This window comes from Microtus oregoni, unplaced genomic scaffold, assembly GCF_018167655.1.
Source record: "Microtus oregoni isolate MIOR12 unplaced genomic scaffold, Mior012 000037F_ref0000500, whole genome shotgun sequence".
In the NCBI taxonomy this organism is placed as follows: Eukaryota; Metazoa; Chordata; class Mammalia; order Rodentia; family Cricetidae; genus Microtus; species Microtus oregoni.
The window spans coordinates 22,301,728-22,321,119 of NW_024543096.1; the positions used below are offsets into that span (position 1 = coordinate 22,301,728).

General features: G+C 42.2%; 1 protein-coding gene across 2 annotated transcripts in view; it reads left to right on the forward strand.

Annotated features, from left to right (window-relative positions):
• Positions 1–19,392, forward strand: part of Cers6 (ceramide synthase 6) — a 240,580-nt gene that overhangs the window by 199,549 nt on the left and 21,639 nt on the right. For both annotated transcript variants that reach the window (XM_041631425.1, XM_041631426.1), the window contains exon 8: positions 1,872–1,978. In XM_041631425.1, the coding sequence (XP_041487359.1) occupies positions 1,872–1,978 (107 nt within the window). The remainder of the gene's footprint in view (positions 1–1,871; positions 1,979–19,392) is intronic.

The following is a 19,392-nucleotide window of genomic DNA, read 5'->3' on the forward strand; positions in this document are numbered from 1 at the left end:
ATGCTAAGAAATTATATAGCTGGTCAAAATTAACTTTTAAGAGAGTACAGAGCTCATGTAATAGTGACTCTTGGAATCATTTGGGTTTTTTTTCCCTGCCAGGCCATGGTTCTATTGCTGCAAAGACAGAGGTCTCCTTGGTAATCTGTTATTGCAATAGGAGGCACAAATGTACACATTTAATCTTTCATAGAGGCCGTGAATTAGAGTTTGAATTGAGAATAAAACCTCATCAAAAATCCTGGTCCCCTGAAGGTTTGAAACAAAGATAGGCCTTAGGCCCTCTGAACTGCGTAAGTCAGAAGATAGTTGACAGCCACGATTATTTAGCGACTCACGCTAAACTTCATGCAGGGTGTGTTTAAAAGGAGGAATGGATGTAATAGGAAAGAAGCCTTCTGAAGTTCTATTATAATCCGTCCTGGGTGTGCTTAGAAGTGGACATTTACACCTCAAGCTACATGTTGAACTCAGTCGTGGACCTGCAGCCCATGTTAATTCCTGTGGAAATCTCTGGTGTGCAGCTTGGTCAGAGCTGTGAGAGAGGAGATATGGGCTGAGCTGTCGTCCACCACTTTCATCCAAAAAATGATCGTTAATCCAAGAATCCAAGTATGGGGCATAAAAGCAAAAGGCTTTCATAACCTGGATTGTTTTTTGACATCATAGATAATACTTGGAAATGTTTAGTTAATGGGATTGAAAAGGAGGGTTTACAGCACCCACATCTCTGCCAAGTTGACACCATTGCTTCTTTGTCACTGCTAAGCGGGTCAGTGTGAAAGGAAAATGACTTGTTGGTAATACCTAGCCAGAAGAAGGCCGAAAGTACTTTTATTTTAATGTAGTTCGTGGTGTTATACTTCACGTATTCATGAAATTAAAAGCTCCTAATTTTAACTTCCACTTGGGTGAGGGATATTTCCTCCTAAGACACATTTCTCTCGTAGCTTCGTGCACTGCTTAGCACCGTTAAATTGCTGCCTCCGAGGATGCTATCAGCACTCTTTCCAGTAATTAATTTTCCAAGTCAGAGAGAAGAATATTGTGTGTGCAGAAGAGATCCACTGTTTGTAACAGTGCTTAGGTGCGGTAGACTCTGCACACCCGCAAGGAGTGAGGAAGAAAAAAAGTCCACTTCCAGGCCCACCTGACCTTCCTTAGACTCTTTTAAAAGTGGTGTATGGTTGCCTTCCTGGACTAATTTATATTATATATAAAATCACTGAAACTGTTGTCATCAGCCGTGAAAGTATTCCCTGCAGACATTGGGACATTAGTAAATTTTATCTAGAAAATGAACCTGTAATGTGGTCAGAGATTCTACTGAAAGAGATTCTCTGACCCGATAGTCGTGACACTCTCCTCATCTCTAAGTTTGTTGGAATCAGCTGGGACCCCGTCTCCCCACAGCACTTCTGGGATGGTTAAAGTTAGCACAATCCTCAAAGCAGGAAGGAGGAAGACAAATATGGAGAAGTTCTCTGGGCTCTGTGCAGTCTCTGAAGACTTTCTGTAATGACCTGTTATGTGGTTTCTGTATTGCTATCTCTGGCTTGCTAACATCACATGGTGCAGAAGTTTCTTATTCATCCTCTGTTTCCTGAAATTGGCCATATAATTGAATTTTTAAGGTTACTAAATATTTTATTAAAACTGTGAAAGTTATAGTTTGGTTAATCCACGTTTCACTCAACTTTTGAGTAATTTATAAATGCTGGTGTGATGTGTGCTACTTTTAAGTAACAGACATTTTTATGCATGTGGTAAGGTATACCTCATTGATAGACCTCACTGTGGCCTCATGCATACTGCAGGAAACTTTTCTTTTATCAGTCTAATTGAATAAGTTGCATTCCTTCCTCTTACAGGCTGCCAAAATGGCAAATTATGCCAAATTTCAGAAAATGTGTGATCTTCTGTTTGTCATGTTTGCCATGGTTTTTATCACCACACGGCTGGGCATATTTCCTCTCTGGTGAGTATGGCACTCTTTCTGGTAAAGGCAACCCCTCCAAGGAAACTTTGCAAACACCATTCTCCTGAATTATACGCTGAAGTCCTTTGTAAGATGTGTACAGCCCATAGAGGAGCACTGAAGAGGGGAAGTCGTTCTGTTAGGGCAGTGTTTGTTTTGCAAGAGGGAAGATGAGGGCTTAGCCCCCAGCAGCCACGCTAACACATGCTTATAATTCTAGTACTGGGGAGATAAAAAGCAGAGGTACCCCTGGGGCTCCCAAGCCAGCCTAATTGATGAGTTCCAGACCGTGTTGTCACCTTACATCAACCATCGATGGTAGATTCTCGTTTGTCCCTTCCATTTTGAAAAAGATCAATTTAAATGGGAATTTTGAGCAATGACAAGTGAATAAAGTAAGAAAATGAAGATGTAATACTTGAAGTTGCAATCGTGTTCTCCAGGAGACTAGCAACCATAATGCCGGGGCCATCAGTGAGTAGTTCTATCATTAGGATTGTAATTAACGAATTGTTGACACAGCTGCCCCTTTTCCATCACAAGGCAGACACACATGTCTTCTCCTTGACACTTAGGCTAGTCATTTTCAAACAGCGTAATCTTAAATATGATGTGTCTGTAATTATTTCAGGGTTGGGGGAATCTTTCAAAATTATTACCATAACTAGTCATAAGCATTTAAAGAAGAAATTCAAACAACGTTTAAGGAGTGGTGTCTCAGAATGATGGAATGCGTTTTCAGTTGAGTAAGACCCTGACTCTTGAAGAAACAGGCAGCACTCGTATAAGGAGGAGTTAAGATAGAGGTACGCCTGCTTTTCTTCCCTCCAGTAAACATGTAAATGCTCTCGGGTTTAAGCACTGGTGAATTACCTAGAACATAGGTCCGCAGAGCCAAGAAATCCCATCTCACAGTCAGTGAGGGTACTCAGAGGTACGCCTGCTACGGTGACCTGCCGGCTGCTTCGAAAAGTCTCTGTAACCTGGTATAATGCCTTGCAAGTACTGGGGGGGAAGGGGTTGTGAGGAAGGTTGCACCTGGGACCCAGGCTGTAGGCAAGAATTGGAAAAGCAATTCATGAAAACAGTTTTCTATTTCTTATAATAAAAGAAATAATCTTAAATTCACTACCATGACGGTTGCACAGTTAGTGGAGAGAAATCTTTGCGGATACATCCAGTTAGTCAGGTTGGCCCCTTGATGGTCTGTGTTGCACCTGATCAGCGTCCTTTCACAAAAAGAGCAGTAATAACTTGTGTTTTAAATACTTGATATTGTGAAATTATTTTGAAACTCCTTTGGAATTAACGCACGGTTTGGGGAAAGACCTTGCAGGTTGTCCACTGCAGACTCCCCAGTCCCCCTGCTTGCCATAAGTACAATCCATCTTCCAGGACAGGGGATATTGCTTTTGGCATCCAGGGAAAAAGACCTGCTTTATTCTGTAAGATGACTTCTGGGTCTTTATAACTTCTAAGGCACGGGCTTCTAAGCTGTGTGTGGAATACGTTGTGTGAGCATTGCTTGCACGTGCTTCCGGGCGCGGAGGACCAGTGGTTTCACCAGAGTCTCTGCTAGCTGTGACTCTTTCCTTTGCTCAGAGAGGTGCCTGGTGGAAGACAGAGGAGGTGTGCTGTGCATTCTGTCTCAAGTAGAAAGCTCTCCAGGTGTGCCGCTTTCTAGTCCATCTTCTAGAGAAAGCGTCTATAATCCCTTCAGCTATTCCTAGGTGTTGTTTTCCTTCATTTCTTTCCCTGAATTCTTCCTGATGTGATCTTCCAACCTCATCACGAGAGATAACAGCAGATATTATTTGGTACCCACCCACCTCACGCCCTAGCATGAGCTTTAAGAGTGGCTTCCGCCTTGCCTGCTGGTGATCCGATATATGTGGGAGCTGTTTTATGACTCCCTGTCCTGAGGGCAAATCGCTTTATTCATTTTACTTTTAAATGTGGTGAATCTGCATACTCGGTTACACAGTCTGCGTTTGTTCCTCCCACAGTTCGCCCTGCTCTTTTCAGATACCATGCTATAAACCATACAGTGCCTACCCTTCCTCGTACTTCTATACAAAAGACTGTGTTCAAAGCCCTGAGTGAATCAGGAGGACTCTATCTATTGCTTTAGGCACCTTTCGTGCAGGCAGAGGCTAGACTGTAGAGAACAGGAAAGGGGGAATGGTGGTGCCCTCCTCTAATCTCAGCCTCTAAAACGACTAAGCTAGGATTACCCATGTTTAGAGCCAACCTAAAAAACACCAACACTTGCTCTCAGAAGAGAAGAGGCAGGGAAGAGGAGCAGGAACATAGCTTAGTGGTAGAGTTCATACATTCTTATATAGTCCTTATTAATGGAGTGCACGTATTTAAAGTGTTCTCATGGTGTTCCGTGCTTCCTTGGTATCTGTTGTCATGTGTTCGTCTCTGACTCTGACCTCTGTTCCTCTTCCCTTTAGTGGGGCTGAGGATCTGTCCATCTTGTTTATCTCCTCAGGGAGCCAGCTCTTAGAATCATTGACTCTTTGTATTGTTTTCTTTATTTCCATCCCATTCATTTCTGCCTTGGTATTGATTCTTTCTTGCCATCTACTGAGTTTGGTTTTGGATGTTCCTTTTTTTCCCTGAATTCTTGAGTTGCATCATTATGTCTTTTGTCTGTGCTCTTTCTGGTGTTGTCCTGTAGACACTTACAGCTATGCGTGTCCCTCTTAGTACTTTCTGGTGTTGTATTATAGACACTGAGGGTTACGCATGTCCCTCTTAGTGCTGTGTCTCGGGGTTCATTCTGTTGTGTTTTCCTTTTACCTTTTGCTACAGGAATATTTTTGATTTCTTCTTTGACCCATTTGTCATTCAGTAATGAGATCTTCAATCTCTGTGAGTTTATATTTACTAGAGATTTGTTTGCTGTCAATTTCAAGTTGTACTACCCAATGGTCAGATAGAATAAATGAGATTATTTCAATGTTTCTGTTTTTATAAGGTTCTTCTATGCTCCAACATGTGGTTTGTTTTAAAGAAGCTTCCATGTGCTACTGAGTACAATGTATATTATTTGGTGTCTGTAGATACCTGTTAGATTCACTGTAAAACATCATTGAATTCTGAGGTTCCTCTGCTGTTTTTTGCGCACATGACCTATCTATTGGCGTGCTAAAATCATCTACTGTTATTGGGTTCGTGTTAACCTCTGTCCTTAATCTCATTATGCTATTTATGAAATTGTGTGCAGCACAGTTTGGTGCATATGTGTTTAGTATTGTGACATATCCCTGGTAAAGCGATCATCAATCGAGTCCTTGATTAGAATGAAGTACTCTTCTTTGTCTCTTCTAATCAGTGTAGTTCGGATTCTATTATGATACTAGAATGCGACGCCTGCTTGCTTCTTGATCCCATTTGTCTAGAACCCTTTTTATCTTTTCATTTTAAGGTGGCGCCTATCTTTAAAGTTGGGTTTCTATTTTAATTTATCCTATTTTTAAATTTTTCATACAATATATTTTTATATTCCTTCTCCTCCTCTAAATCCTCCCATATCCTCCCCACTTCCCCCCTCACACACTCATCTCAATGTGTTCTTGTTACCTCTCTCTGAAAAAAGAAAGTCAAAACAATCAAAAAAGAAAGACAAAAAATTACCAAAAGGAAAACAACACCAAATGTGTAGAAAAATATCACTGAGTTATTTTTACATTGAGCAGCCCTAGTGTATGGCTGATAGACTTAGTGGCACTCCATTGGTGAGAACTGATTTTCCCTTTCCCAGCAGCTCTCAATTGTAAATAGATTTTTGCTTAGGGATGGAACTTGGTGTCCATCTCCCTTTCTCAGTGTTGGTATCTTGTCTTATTTGAACCTGTACAGGTCTTGTGCGTGCTGCCATGGTCTTTCTGAATTCATATGTGTATCCTATGGGGTCTGGAGGATGCTCTTTCATTGAAGTTAACCCACCACCTGAGTCTTAGAACATTTTCATCTTCTTTTCCACATAGGAACTTAAGCCTTGAGGGGAAGGGTTTGATAAAGACATCCTATTTAGGGTGAGTGTTCCAAAGTCTCTTATAAAGTCATGTAAAGACCCCTTCTTGTGGGTCTCTGTGTTGCAAGAAGAAGCTTCTCTGAAGAGGGTTGAGCAGTGCACTGACCTTTGGATATAAATATATCATTAGAAGTCCCTATATTGCTGTTTCTTTAGCAGAATAATAGGAGTAGGTTTTTCCCTACGGTACACAGCTTATCTAGTCCCAGGTTCTTGGTTACTTTAGCAGTGTTCCATCTCATGGAGTGTGGGCCTTAAATCCTGTTTTTAAAATGTGATTGGTTACTCCTGAAGCCAGTTTGTGCCACTATTGCACCACTATATGATGAACTTCTTGTAGACAATAGATAGACAGATTTTCTTAATCCACTTACCCTTGACTTTTGATTGGAATGTTGATGTCTTCGCTATTCAGACTTACTATTGAAAGGTGTGTGTAGATTAGCCATCTTGATGTTCTTTACTGGTTTGTCTTCCTAGTTGTGGTTTGTTTTTCATGAAATTGTAGCTTCATTCATTTTCTTAGAGTCTCTTGACTATACTTGTCTTTCTCTTTAGTTTGGCTTCCAGTGTTCTGTTTAGTGGTTTCTTATTGGATATGCAGCACCACTTTGCTTTGACTGTAGCAATATATGAAGCTTCTACCCTCTCCACCACCTTTACGAAGATTAGTTATCTACTACTACTACTACTACTACTACTACTACTACTACTACTACTACTACTACTACTACTACTATTATTATTATTATTGTCACTCTGAAAGGAAAGTAGTGTTGTCCTACTGTGGCTTTGATTTCATTCCACATCTTTTATTCACTTTTAATTGGATTGCCCTTCTATCGTTGTGGGAGTTGGTTATGTTACACCAGCCACACCATTTCCTAATGGGCTCTTGCTTTTACTATGATTGTCTATCATGTCATGTCAGTGAAACAAAATATTCCTTGTCACTGTCCTCATTTCTTGCCCTTATACTTACTGGCTTGACTCCATTTCTGCCTCTCGGAGTCATTCTGTTTTATCCAAACTCACTCATCTGTCTCTATGGGAGTCCTAATGAGCCAAGAACTGTGGATGCATTTACGCTACCCTATCCCCCCCCCTCTCAAAACTGAGCTACTGTCCAAGGAAGTGGTGACGATTTCTATTCAGGGGCTATCTGGGCCACATTCCAGCCCCCACCCCACACAGGTCAGGAGAAGAGCTGTCTCCACTTGGTGCCTTCCTGATGACATCATTGTCTGGGTTGTTTTTACTGTGGACAGCCCCTTGTTTTGTTGTTCCCTGAGCATGACTCACTCCCCAGAATGAAACTTTTATAGCCACTGTGTTCAGCCCGTGACCCTGCCTACCTGCAGTCTGTTTTGGAGGGAGGATCTTAAAGTTGCATATTCCTCTTGACTGTCACTGCAGAGCAGAGCATGCAGTCCCATTCCAACAGCCCATGGCAGGACTTTCATTTTTCCTCCAATCTGCGGGATGGAGAGATGAGAAAAATCTAATTTATCAAGAATCTGTAACTAGTAATTTAGCCACTGCGTAGATAGTTCCAATAAAAGGAGACCCTCTGAAAGGAGTGCCCTCCCTGTCTGCACAGCAGTGTTAACTGCCTGGGTTTTCTGTGCTTCAGTCCTAACCCCGACTCCTGTTCTCCACCACAGGTCAACAAATATCTCACACAACCAACAAAAGGAAAAACCCTATGCTCCTCCTTCCTAGTGTAATCAAGATAAATATTGTAAATTCTTTCCATCCCCTCTTTCAAGCTTCTCGTGTCTGACTCTGAACTTGCTTGTGTCAACTCAAAGGAAGTTATGTCAGCTCTTCAGAATGTAGGTTCCTGTACAATTTAAATTAGCAGTACATTGATAATTCAAAGTAATCACTTTGGGGATGACCGCAAAGGATGACATTGAAATAATCTTGTTAATGTGCTCATGGATTCCTTCAATTCCTTCAACTATGTGATCATGTGCTCTACCAATGCACCATCTTGTGATTTTACGAACATAACACCCTGGACTTGTGAGTTTATAATATGAGCATCCTGAAAACCGCAATGATTGGCTTTCGTTTTCTACTCTCAGTAATAACTTTGCTCTGTAATGGTTTCGTGGTTATCCCTCAGCTTAAGAGTAGGAGAGCTATACCAAGTGCTTTATTGCTTCACTGGTTTTATCCAATCATTTATGGAATGGCTCAGGACTGATCATGTACTCTTTGCTTTCTGATATATTCACGTATAATTTGATTCCTCATTCATCAAATAGCATCTACAAATTTAGGAGCCCCCCCCCCAAGATTGCTACAGTTAGAAAGACTTGCATATTTATACCTCTTCTGAGTACATGCTTAGCTTATAACCTAATAATCACATGCTTTGGAAGATTTGACACTATAATCAGTATTCCAACACCTGAAGAGTACATATCGAATACTTGCTGCATTATTCCCATCAAACCAGCAATTACCAGGAGCCCAGATACAAAAGTTCATTATGATAGACAGACCATCATCCAAGACAAATATTTGTTTAATAGCTCCTCTTTCATTTAAAGTTTAGTAAGTTACATCTGCTTGGTTTCCCTTGACTCAAAAATGTGTGTATTTTACCCTTTGTAGTTGGACGCTCACTGAATTGATTTTTTTTTCCACCCATCATTGGAAGCAATGACCCTTTTCATTGATTCCCCTTTGTTTTCCTGTACTCCATTCATGTTTAGCCCCTCAAGTTCCTACAATTTCCCATGTTTTATGAAACTGTAATCTCAATTTGGCATGGAGTAAGTTGTGCTCAGTCTCATGACAGCACCTATCACAATGCCTGGCTCAAAATGACACTTTAATTCCAAATGATTTCACGTCTCTTTGCTTAGTTGATCTCCCTAAATCTTTTTCAGAATTCATTGAGTACAATTTCTCCCTGCTTCTACAGAGAGACGTAAATTCTTTCATTAGTCATTCACCCAAGCTCTCTGACTCCGGTCTCCTAATATCAGTCCAATCAACCCTTACTATCTTTCATTTTTTCTTTCTGCAATAGAATGCTGTCTTCTTTAAGGCCACCAATAAAGACATACCTTAGAGAAGTTGTTAAGTAAACTGTCATTTAAAATGGGTTTCCTGTCGTTCTGATGCCCCCGTGAAACCATATTGTAAATATATCACCACCCATGAATTAGAATCTGGCAAAGACAAAGGGGATTGCCGAAGGACTCTGAAAGAGAAGTCACATGGTGCAGCTAAGGAAACTATTGGCTTTCATTGTATTCCTCGCCCTGTGTGTTTGAAGACCAGGCATATACCTTCTCCAGTAAAGTGGTGTCTATCTTACCAGAAAAGCTAAGGAGTGAGAAAAATATTGTTTGTGTTGGTACTTTATAAGGGTATCATCTAGAAAGTGTTTTCAAATGCTATTACTATTAAAATGAAAAGTCCCATTATTGCCAAGTTGATATATTTTAAATAGTGTTTGAATTTATCCACATCTAATGAACCATAAGTCACTTTGCAATAAACTTCTGAAACCCGTTCTCCAGTCCTGATACCCACACTATCTTGTGTCAGTCATATCTTCTCTCAGTACTCAGGGAGCATGTAGTGTTGGGCATGAACCCCTCTGCGTCATTCTCCCAGAACCCCAGTGTGACTAGCTCAAAGACACCTGTGTTCACAGACTCTCAGTCAGCAGCTGTGTGTTAGGCCACTTCTTTCCTCATGAAGGCTCCAATTCATGTTCATTATCCAGCCAAGGACGGGCATGCACTGTTGTCAGGAACCCCGCGAGACCCGAGTGGGTGTTCTTTCTCCGTCACATCCCGAGTATCAAACCCTTAGTTCTGGGAAAATCACATCATCCTGAACCTTGAGTGTAACCACAGCAGAACCGTTGGCCTTTACACGCTGCTACTTCCTGTTGGGGCTTCACCAGCTCCTTTCACAAGCCCTGAAACTCATCCAAATGCGTAGTGGTACCTCAGCCTTTTCTCTGATTCCTCTCTGAAAATACATCTTTCAAAGTAACATGGCTTACATGCTTTTCTGAGGCGCTGATAAGAAACAGATTAGTCTCTGTTCACAAGTCTGGAAAAGCTTTATCCTCTGGCTCCTGAGAACCTTTGGTAGCTGTGCTCTCAAACTTGTATTGTTGTTTTTCTGTGTTCAGTGAATTAGAAAGATATAGAAATGCTTGGTTTTAATGACATTCATGTACCTCCTGGAGGAGACCCAGTTGTATGCAAATGCTGTGGTCTGAAAGACTCTGTCTCTCTTCTTGTAAACTTTGCAGCTTTAGCTGAATCCCACAGGTTGAGAGGCTAAACCAAGATCCCACAAACCACAGCATGTAGGGCAAGGCAGCAAAGAGCCCATTTTTGTAAAGAAAGTTTTGTTGGCACACAGCCTGGCCCGTCTGTCCTGTGTTGTCTGTGGCTGCTGTCTGCTGCGGTGCCACTGGTGAGCAATTACGGCAGTGATCAGCAACACAGCGTGATATACTTATTATCTGGTCCTCTAAGGAAGAGTTTTGCCAATGCTTTGACTAAACCATTAAGAATTTGACTTGAATTTAGAGAATTCAAGTAAGATAAAAATGGTTGGGGGAGTAACACCCTACAAGCGTTTAGCCTTGCGATGTTCCCTAGAGAGTTTTGTCTACCTTCAGCAGAAACATGCGTGGGTGTTATTCTTAACTCTGTGGCAGGAGATGGGGAGAGATGCTCCCCAGGCCTTTAGAGATTTTGTTAAACAAGAAAATACAATGTATTTTGCAATACTCCCCACACAGAATTAATGACGTAAGTGTTCCCGTCTTCCATTCTTCCTGATCACTTACCTTTGTGGCAGGTGCCCAGCCTCAAATGCGTTACCACCTCCAGACCTCTCAGCACAACTCACGTCAAACCTGGCTTCGCTGTCCTGATTCTTCTTTCGAATTGAGAAGCTATCAGTTCACACTTAATTCTCACACACTCTTGTGTCTTACGGGTCATCATGTCCTGCATCGTCCTGATACCTTAAAGTGAATTGCCATGAAATAAATGAATGTTTAATATGAGTTGTTGGCAGTCTACATATTGCGTTGTGATAGTTGAGTTCTGTATTTCATAGTTATGAGGAGATAATTGGGGTAGAACTCGCTGAAATAGTTATTAAAACTTGTCCCAAAAGACTGAGAAACACGTTCAAAGGAATAGTATTGACCATGTTTCATTTGTTAGTGCCCGAGTAATAGTCTTTATGAGATGGTCCCAAATTTCTTAAAATTCTGAGTAGTTAAGAAGTACTTTGTTAATTAAGAGTTTTAGATTATCTTTTTAATTGAAGTATAAATTAAGTGGGAGATGGCTAATGAAATAGAATTTCTATTAACTGTAATTTTACTGCCTAGCAGTGGGTATTAATCAAATAAGAAATGTGTGTGACTGTTTATCAACATAACATCTAGGAAGGGCTGATCTCTCCTGTCTGGGTACCGTCTCTTACCCTACCACACCTGTTGAAGTCCACAGTCAAACTGGTTAAAGGGGCTGACCAGATGGCTCAGCAAGTAAAGAGGTGGGCATGTCAGCTGAATAACCTGAGTTCGAGTCCCCAGAACCCACATAAATATTTAAGGAAGTGGTTTTCAACCTGTGAGTTTGACCCCTTAGGGGCAAATGACTCTTTCATGGGGATCGCCTAAGATCATTGGAAAACACAGATATTTACATTATTATTCATAACAGTAGCAAAATTACAGTTATGAAGTAACAACAAAAATAATTTTATGATTGGAGTTCACCACAGCATGAGGAACTGTATTAAAGGGTCACAGCCTTAGGAAAGTTGAGAACCCCTGGTTTAAGGAGAGAACAGACTCCACAAATTTGTTCTCTGGTCTTCACACACATGCCAACACATTAACATCACACAAACACACACACACACATACACACACACACACACACACACAAATAATAATGATAATTTTATTAACTAGTGTTAAGAATGTTAAACATCAAATAGTAAAATATTTTAAATTATTTTATTATTAAGCGTTTTAACCAGTGACAAATAAACAAAACAAAGATAGAGCTACTTTCTGCATGAATTAATGTACTTCCATTAGTGGAGCTGTTAGCTCACCAGATTTTTCTCATTTTTGGTAGAAACGGAAGGGTGTTTTGTATCTTGTCTGCCACTATAGTCAAACACTATAGTGAGAAAGCAAAGGACATTTGAAGTTGACATGAAGGTACCACTTGAACGTGTCCTACTCCATCCATTCTCGGGATGTGTGAGGCTCTGAAAATCTCTCTGTGTAGAAAGCCTTGGCATTACCACTGTTCCCGGAAACCCCATTATGTTAGGAGCACAATTTGCAAAGTCAGCACTTTACAGAAAGGGTCAGCACCCTTCCCTTTGCATTAAGCTTACAGTCACTCCCAGAAATAGGTTACAGCTACTGGGAAAGGGAACCGAGGAAACAGAGCCTCAATGTCTAAGTAGTGAGTTTTCGTGGGCCTTTACCTCTTTTTCTCTCCCTGGCTATGCAATTGCATCTCTTCTCATTTAAAGGGAGAGAAGTCCCCTGCTGCCTATGGCAGCCACATGACACCTGCCTAAAGCACTGTCCTAGTAGTATTTGATAGTCATTAGCTCTTTTTTTCACCCCTTGACATTTAAGAATAAATTCCAGCAAGGCAGAAGCCCTGTCTCCTTCTCCCTATGTGCCCAGTTCCATGCACAGTGCCTGGTGCTGATTTTTCTTGCCAAAGAGCTCTACCATTTACTCTGCATCTTGACTCGGGAATTGTTGTGATAAAGATTGTCTCCCCATTTCAACATGCTAGGCAGAAACATTATGAAGGCAGCAGAGATTCCGTTCTTTCTCCTCCTAAGGCTGGGCCCTCTCCCTAATCCTCCTACAGTGACTGGCCCTCCCCACATGCAGTCTCCTGATAACTTGTATTAAACTCTGTATTGTATCGGGTCTAGTGTGTAGGGGCCTGGAATTGAGGTTGCCTGTATCAGACAACCGACTTGTATCTGTGTCTCTTGGTTTTGTTTTAACTTGCCTCCTACCCATACTTCAGAGGTTTGAACAAGGTAATGGAAGTTTGCCTAATTCTCAAAGTAGCTCCACTCACAGCTGGGATCATTGTCTATTTTGTCTATGACCTACATTCCTTACAATAAGTTAAAATAAAGTGGTCCGTTGTTGGTATTGTTTTATATGATATGGACAGATAGGTGCATGTAATACATGTATACTTGATATATAGAGAGGTATCAAACACATATCAGTCATATGATCAAACTGAAAGATTGAATACTTTAGGGGAAGCCAAGGCAAAACAACACAGTCACGATGTTGAAGTCGTGTGTGTGTGTGTGATCATCATGTGTTAAAGGGAAAATCGGAAGAGGTATCAGATACCTTCTAGTTTTGAAGTTTCTGGATCCTACAGTTTGGCAATTAGAAGGGGTCATGAACTTCTAGTAAGAAATATTTATGACGTGATGGCTGCAAGGGATTTGGGGAGCAGGAAGTGCTAGCTAATTAAGGACAGATAGGAAACATGGCCTACTTGCTTTAAAAGTTGGGGGCCTATAGAAGCAAAGAAAGATGGAACCGCAGTCAGAAAGGCCACGCTTCGGCTCAGACACTGGGTGTGTTTTAGGTGTTGCAGCTGGAGGCTGCCAGCCACCTGTGTTCCTCACTGCCAAGAGGAAAGCTGCAATGAGTTGGGGGGGGGGGGGGGTCCCAGTGACTTGTATCTTTGGTATACCCTGTGCCACTTTAAAAGTGAATGACTTAGCCGGGCGGTGGTAGTGCACGCCTTTAATCCCAGCACTCGGGAGGCAGAGGCAGGCGAATCTCTGTGAGTTCCAGGCCAGCCTGGTCTAGAAAAGCTAGTTCCAGAACAGGAACCAAAAAGCTATGGAGAAACACTGTCTTGAAAAAAAAAAAGTGAATGACTTGATCCTGAATGAAGCAAGCACGTCACCTTGGCAGTGAGAGCCCGTCTGTCAGTGTCTGCGGGGTTAATCAGGGCATGTTTGAGAGCGTATTTGCTTAGGTTCCTTCTCCATACCCTTAAGTTTTCGCTCAGAGAAACCCAGTTGGTTTTATTCCAAAAAGAAGTGATGGTAAAGAACTCGTCCTCTGTCAAGCACTTTGGTATGAAAGTTGCTTAGCAGTAGGACAGAAATGAAAAAAAGCAATTAAGTTTATATTTAGTGATCTATCTATACACATCTGGAGCACATTTGGGGAAGAATTCAAAAGGGTTGATTCATTTGCTGTCTCTTGCTACAGAATGTGGGAGTATGGGAGTCACGCTGCGATTCGCACAGCCGAAGACATTTACTGTTGACTTTAAAAAGTTCTCCCACTTACGTGTAATTACTATCCTAGCAAATGACACTGTAATTTCAGCTTCTTAAGCATAAGACAGAGCAGCCCTTTAAAAATAAACCAAAATTTAGGCCTTAGGAGATAAAAACTAAGAGTGAGTTGCCCCCAAACCAAAGTATGTATGCTCATGCTTTCTCCTGTGAACCGGTTCCTACCTGTGTGGGTGCTGTTGCTTGGCAAGACCAATGTGTCTTCCATAAAAGTGTGGCATGTTGATTATGCAGTCAGCGCTGGGCTCTGTGACTCTGCTGGGCTTTTTCAAAGCTATCAATACTGGTGCGATTTAATGTCAGCTAATGCTTTTAACAAACGTCTTTCCCACTCCCACACCCCAAAAGGGTGTGCGTGTGTGTGTGTGTGTGTGTGTAGTGTGTGTGTGTGTGTGTGTGTGTGTGTGTGTCTATAACTCAATCCGTTGATAGCATGGTGAATTTAGATATGTGTACTGTAGCAACCACCTTAGTCATTCCTACCTACTGAAAGTCTGTGTGGAAACAGTTCTCTCTGGGTGGGAGGGGGTGCCTGACACCCTAATTCTGTTTCTTCCCGTTACCTTGACAAATATTTATAATCATACCACTTCAGGCTCTAAGAGTGTGAGCATCAGACAGAAGCCATTTCTGGGTGCAGTGCGTCAAGTGCTGGTGAGATTTTATCGCCCACCACTTGAGAAATATTTTCCGAGGCTGACAGCTCAGAAGGAAAGGGGAAAATGATGTAAGAAAGCAAAGTAGACGATACCCACTGAGCTCAGTGTTCTGTAAACACAGAGCACTTGAGCAGCTTGCAGATACATTGTTGAGCTGCAGAAGGCTGGTGGCTCATGCCTGTAATTCCAGCGCTAGGGAACCAGAGGCAGGAGGATCGCTGTGAGTTTAAGCCAACTTAAGCTACATAGTGAGTTCCAAGCCAGCCTGGGCTACAAAGTAAGTCCTGTCTCAAAAAAAAACAAAAACAGTAACATGAAAACATGAATGTTGAGTGAAATGTTATTCCCAAAGACCCAAGAGAAAGTCAAAAACATTGGGACTTCTCTACTTAGATTTCTTCAGAACACCCTAGTTTTCACTCAGAGAAACCCAGTCAGCTTCGTAGAACTTGCAGTTTGGGAAGAGTACATTGCAAGGAAGACTGACAGAAGGGAAAACCTTTGGTCCCGCATCCAGACAACTAACTAAGTCATAAGTAACAGCAGGTGGCCTGAAGGGCAAAAGGGAGCTGCCAGAAGGACTGGGGTGGGGCAGGGTGACTGGGGGAAGAGGACAGGAAGAACAGCAGCAAAACCATGTTCGGCTTGAGAGTACTGTCATGGAACTGAGCAGGGTGTGTGCTAATCCTCAAAAAATAAAACTTAAAGAAGATACATTTGTACATCTGTCTTAATCATTGTTCAGTTACTAAAACGATCACTGTCAAGTGATCAAATAGCAATGAAACAATGTGTGTGCATGAGTCTACATATATGGGAGTGTGTATGTATGTATGCATACATATGTATATACGTGTGTGCTTTTGTATACATATATGTGTATACATCATATATGTGTAGCATATGAGTATCTTTGCTGCAGGTTGCTAGGTTACAGCATTCAATGCATATTGGCCAAGGATATTTGAACACTATTTTACCATAGCTTAGGGGTGATTGTTTTGTTTTTAAAGTATCTTAATTGAGATAATGAAGAAATACTGTTAGACTAGGAATTAAAACTCCTCTCTAAGTTTTAATTTTAATATTAATTTATTCAGTGCACTTAGCTTATAACTCTCCCTAGTTTTGTGACCTCTACCATAAGTGATAGATAGATAGATAGATAGATAGATAGATAGATAGATAGAGCAAGTCTTTCTCTCCAAAGGATTTTGTGTGTATTAAGCAAAAATACACATCAAGAATACCTCGAGCGTCTTCCAGCACCACACAGCACAGTGCCTAATGGTTTAGTACAGACCCTATCAACACCTATAGGCTTTAGATGCGAATAGTGAAGTGGGATAGAGAATGGAACTATTTGAATTAGATGGCAAACATTAAGAATAATTCAGCCTCAGCCTTTCATTGAGAATGTTCCTTGATAGCTACCGTTTCCTCATGGGGTCTTAGACTGAAATGATAGCTGTGTAAAGACAACAGGACACAGCCAGCAGGAAGGTGTCAGACACGCTGGTGACAGTGTCCCTGGTGCCTGCCCTTTCCCATCAGTCCCCATTACTCCAGTTCTTTTTGCCCTCAGAAACCTTAAGAGAAGTCTGTTATGCAGCCTGGCCTCTGGTCCTTGTCAGGGAGACATGTGGTTCTGGCTCGCGTGTTCAGCAATTTGTCTACGGTCTGGCTGCAGTTTAAGGACCTCACAGAGCCTTTCTCCCCAGCACTTTCGTTCTGTTCCTTGTAAAGAGCCATTGCTTCACGCGCCTGTCTGCCGTAACCTCCTCTTGACCCGAGAGCATGCAGCCTCTTCAGAGGGATGAACAATTGTCACAGAGACCAGACTGAGGAGTAGGATGCCAGCATCTTCCACTAGAGCCATGCGCACTGTGAATGTGTCTGCAATCCATAAGAGGGTCTGAGGAAAAACACAATGGAAACCTTTCAAGACTACTGATTCAATTAAGTGCCTCCTGAGAGCGTGGCTGAGCGCCAGCCACGGAAAATTCAATATCAGCTTACTGAAAGACACTTCATCTCCTCCAAGTACCTGTCCCCCCGTCCATGTTATATATGCAGGGAAATATTCTGCAGCAGCCTTTGCAAAATTTGTCTCTTTTTTTTTAAATAAAAATAGACACCTCTCAAATTCATTAATGTCAACAGTCACAGGAAGCTTTAAGGGGAAATGGGAGATTATAAATATGTCCTTACAGTGTCTAAAACCAATGAATTGTTCAGACATACAGTTAAAATTCTGCATGAAATTATCTGCACTTACGACCATTGACAGGGTTAAAGCAATGAGCAGCTTTAAAATAAGTCTGATGTGATCATACGGAAGTCTCAGCTCTTTATCTCCTAGCAAATGAGGAGCTATGATCTGCAGCCCCCATACACCAACCGAATTCCGTAGTGAGCGGCATCCAAAGGACAGGCTATGTTCCTTTGTCCTTAAAGTGGTATTGTGACTGCCAGACAGCACAACCACACTTTGTTTATAAAGAGATGTTTGGCAACACCATCCAAATGGAGCAACTGTGAGTGTGGGTTGCTGTTAGTGTCTTTAGGTGTGAGCAGCATTGGTCCAGAGCGTCTGCAGTATTTCCAGATTAAACCCAGCAGTGCCAGGGGCTGCATCGCCATCTGTGTGACAGGATGCTCGGGCTTTGAAAGGCAAGAGAGGGGAGAAGTAGGAAAGCCCAAAAGAACAGAAGACTCACGTTGCCCAGCTCAAAGGAGTTAGCAAAATGGGCAGATAGATTTTTTCCCCCACTTTATTTTTATTTGTGGTCACTCAGGCTGTTGTTAAATTTTATTCCCGCTAGGCATAAATGATTAAATTCTCCCTTAAATGTTACATAACGCAAATGATGCCACTGACCAGCCTAGTATGAAAAGGATGTTGAAGGAGAGAAAGGTGTCAGAACCAAACTTTATAAAGAGCTATGCCGTCAGCTCCAGGTCCAAGTCAGGGCTGAGTTTGAAAAGTTCAGTATGTCAGAAGAGGAGCAAGAGAACATGAGTTCTGTCCTTTCCCAGAAGTCAGCTTCGTTGGGTACAGAATGAGAGAACATTCCTTAGGTTTTCCATGACGTGCGTGTATTCAAAACTCTTCTCCCAGCCCTGGCTCTCAGCAGATAAAAGGAAACCTTAATCAAACACAACTTGAAGAAAAACCCAGAGAGAAGCCTTTGCTGCTTTAGTATTTTCCATAACCCTAGAAATTCTTCATTGTCTGCAGAATCAGAAAATATTAACAGTGTTCTAATTACAGAAAAATTTTCTTCATCCTAAAAATATTTGTAAGCTTCCTGTCTTGGAAGGTGGTCATGTGCCGCTTTGCTGTAGTGTAGTGACTTCTGTGAAGACCCATCCCTGACACTGGGAGCCATCTGTGGAGCGTGTGCCAAGCCCCAGCCACTGCTTGCCTGAGGATTCTAGGCCTGTTCACGTACTGGGCACTGCAGGGTCTTCTTGGAGTTAAGCAACAACTCTAAAACTGTTCCTGGCCATAATCTCATTTAAAGCACATTGCAGATCATCTGAGCAGCCTCCTTGGGACAACCACAAGCTTTCGCTGCTCACATCATGTGCTTGTTTCTGGTCACTGAGAACAGTGTCTCATTGGAGGCTTGGTGTATATTACATACAGGGCCTACCTTGGTAGGAGTTGACAGATTAGGGCAAGCGATACTGGACAGTGCATGGACCAGAGGCGTTTGGAAGGTTGATAGCAAGTAGCCGTGGAAACAGAGAGGCCGTGGAAAAGAGACTGAGACATTAAGGGTGACCTGATGAGAACCAAAGCCATTAATGAAGGTGACAGAGATGGTGATAGCAGCATAGACTTTGAGTAAACCCTGTGTGGTGTTTGAGCCCTGGCTCTGTCACCCCCTTTTACACTGGGGTCGCCTCCTCCGCCTGGCCTCCGTATTTATCTGCAGTACCTGGGGATGACAGTACTGCATCTCAGCAGCTCCAGTGGTTACTGGTACAACTGGCAGGAGCAGGGGTGGCGGAGATGAGGATAGCAGGGCTAGGGATTCGTCTGTGAAGGTGCCTCATAAATGCCCGGAAGGAATACCAAGCTGGCAGTTTATGTGTGGGTTCACAGCTTCAAGAACAGGGAACCCGGTGTGGAGAATTGTCAAGCAATCTTGACCGTGGGATTAAGTGTGGAGTTAACAAGGCAGTAGACCATCTGCAAATGACCGGAACGTTTCTTCTGCGCCACAGGCAGGCGTACTTTGGAAAGCAGCAATTGCATTCTAAGCAGTGGCCCTTACTGCAAGGGGGCAGGTGACTAACCCGGAAGC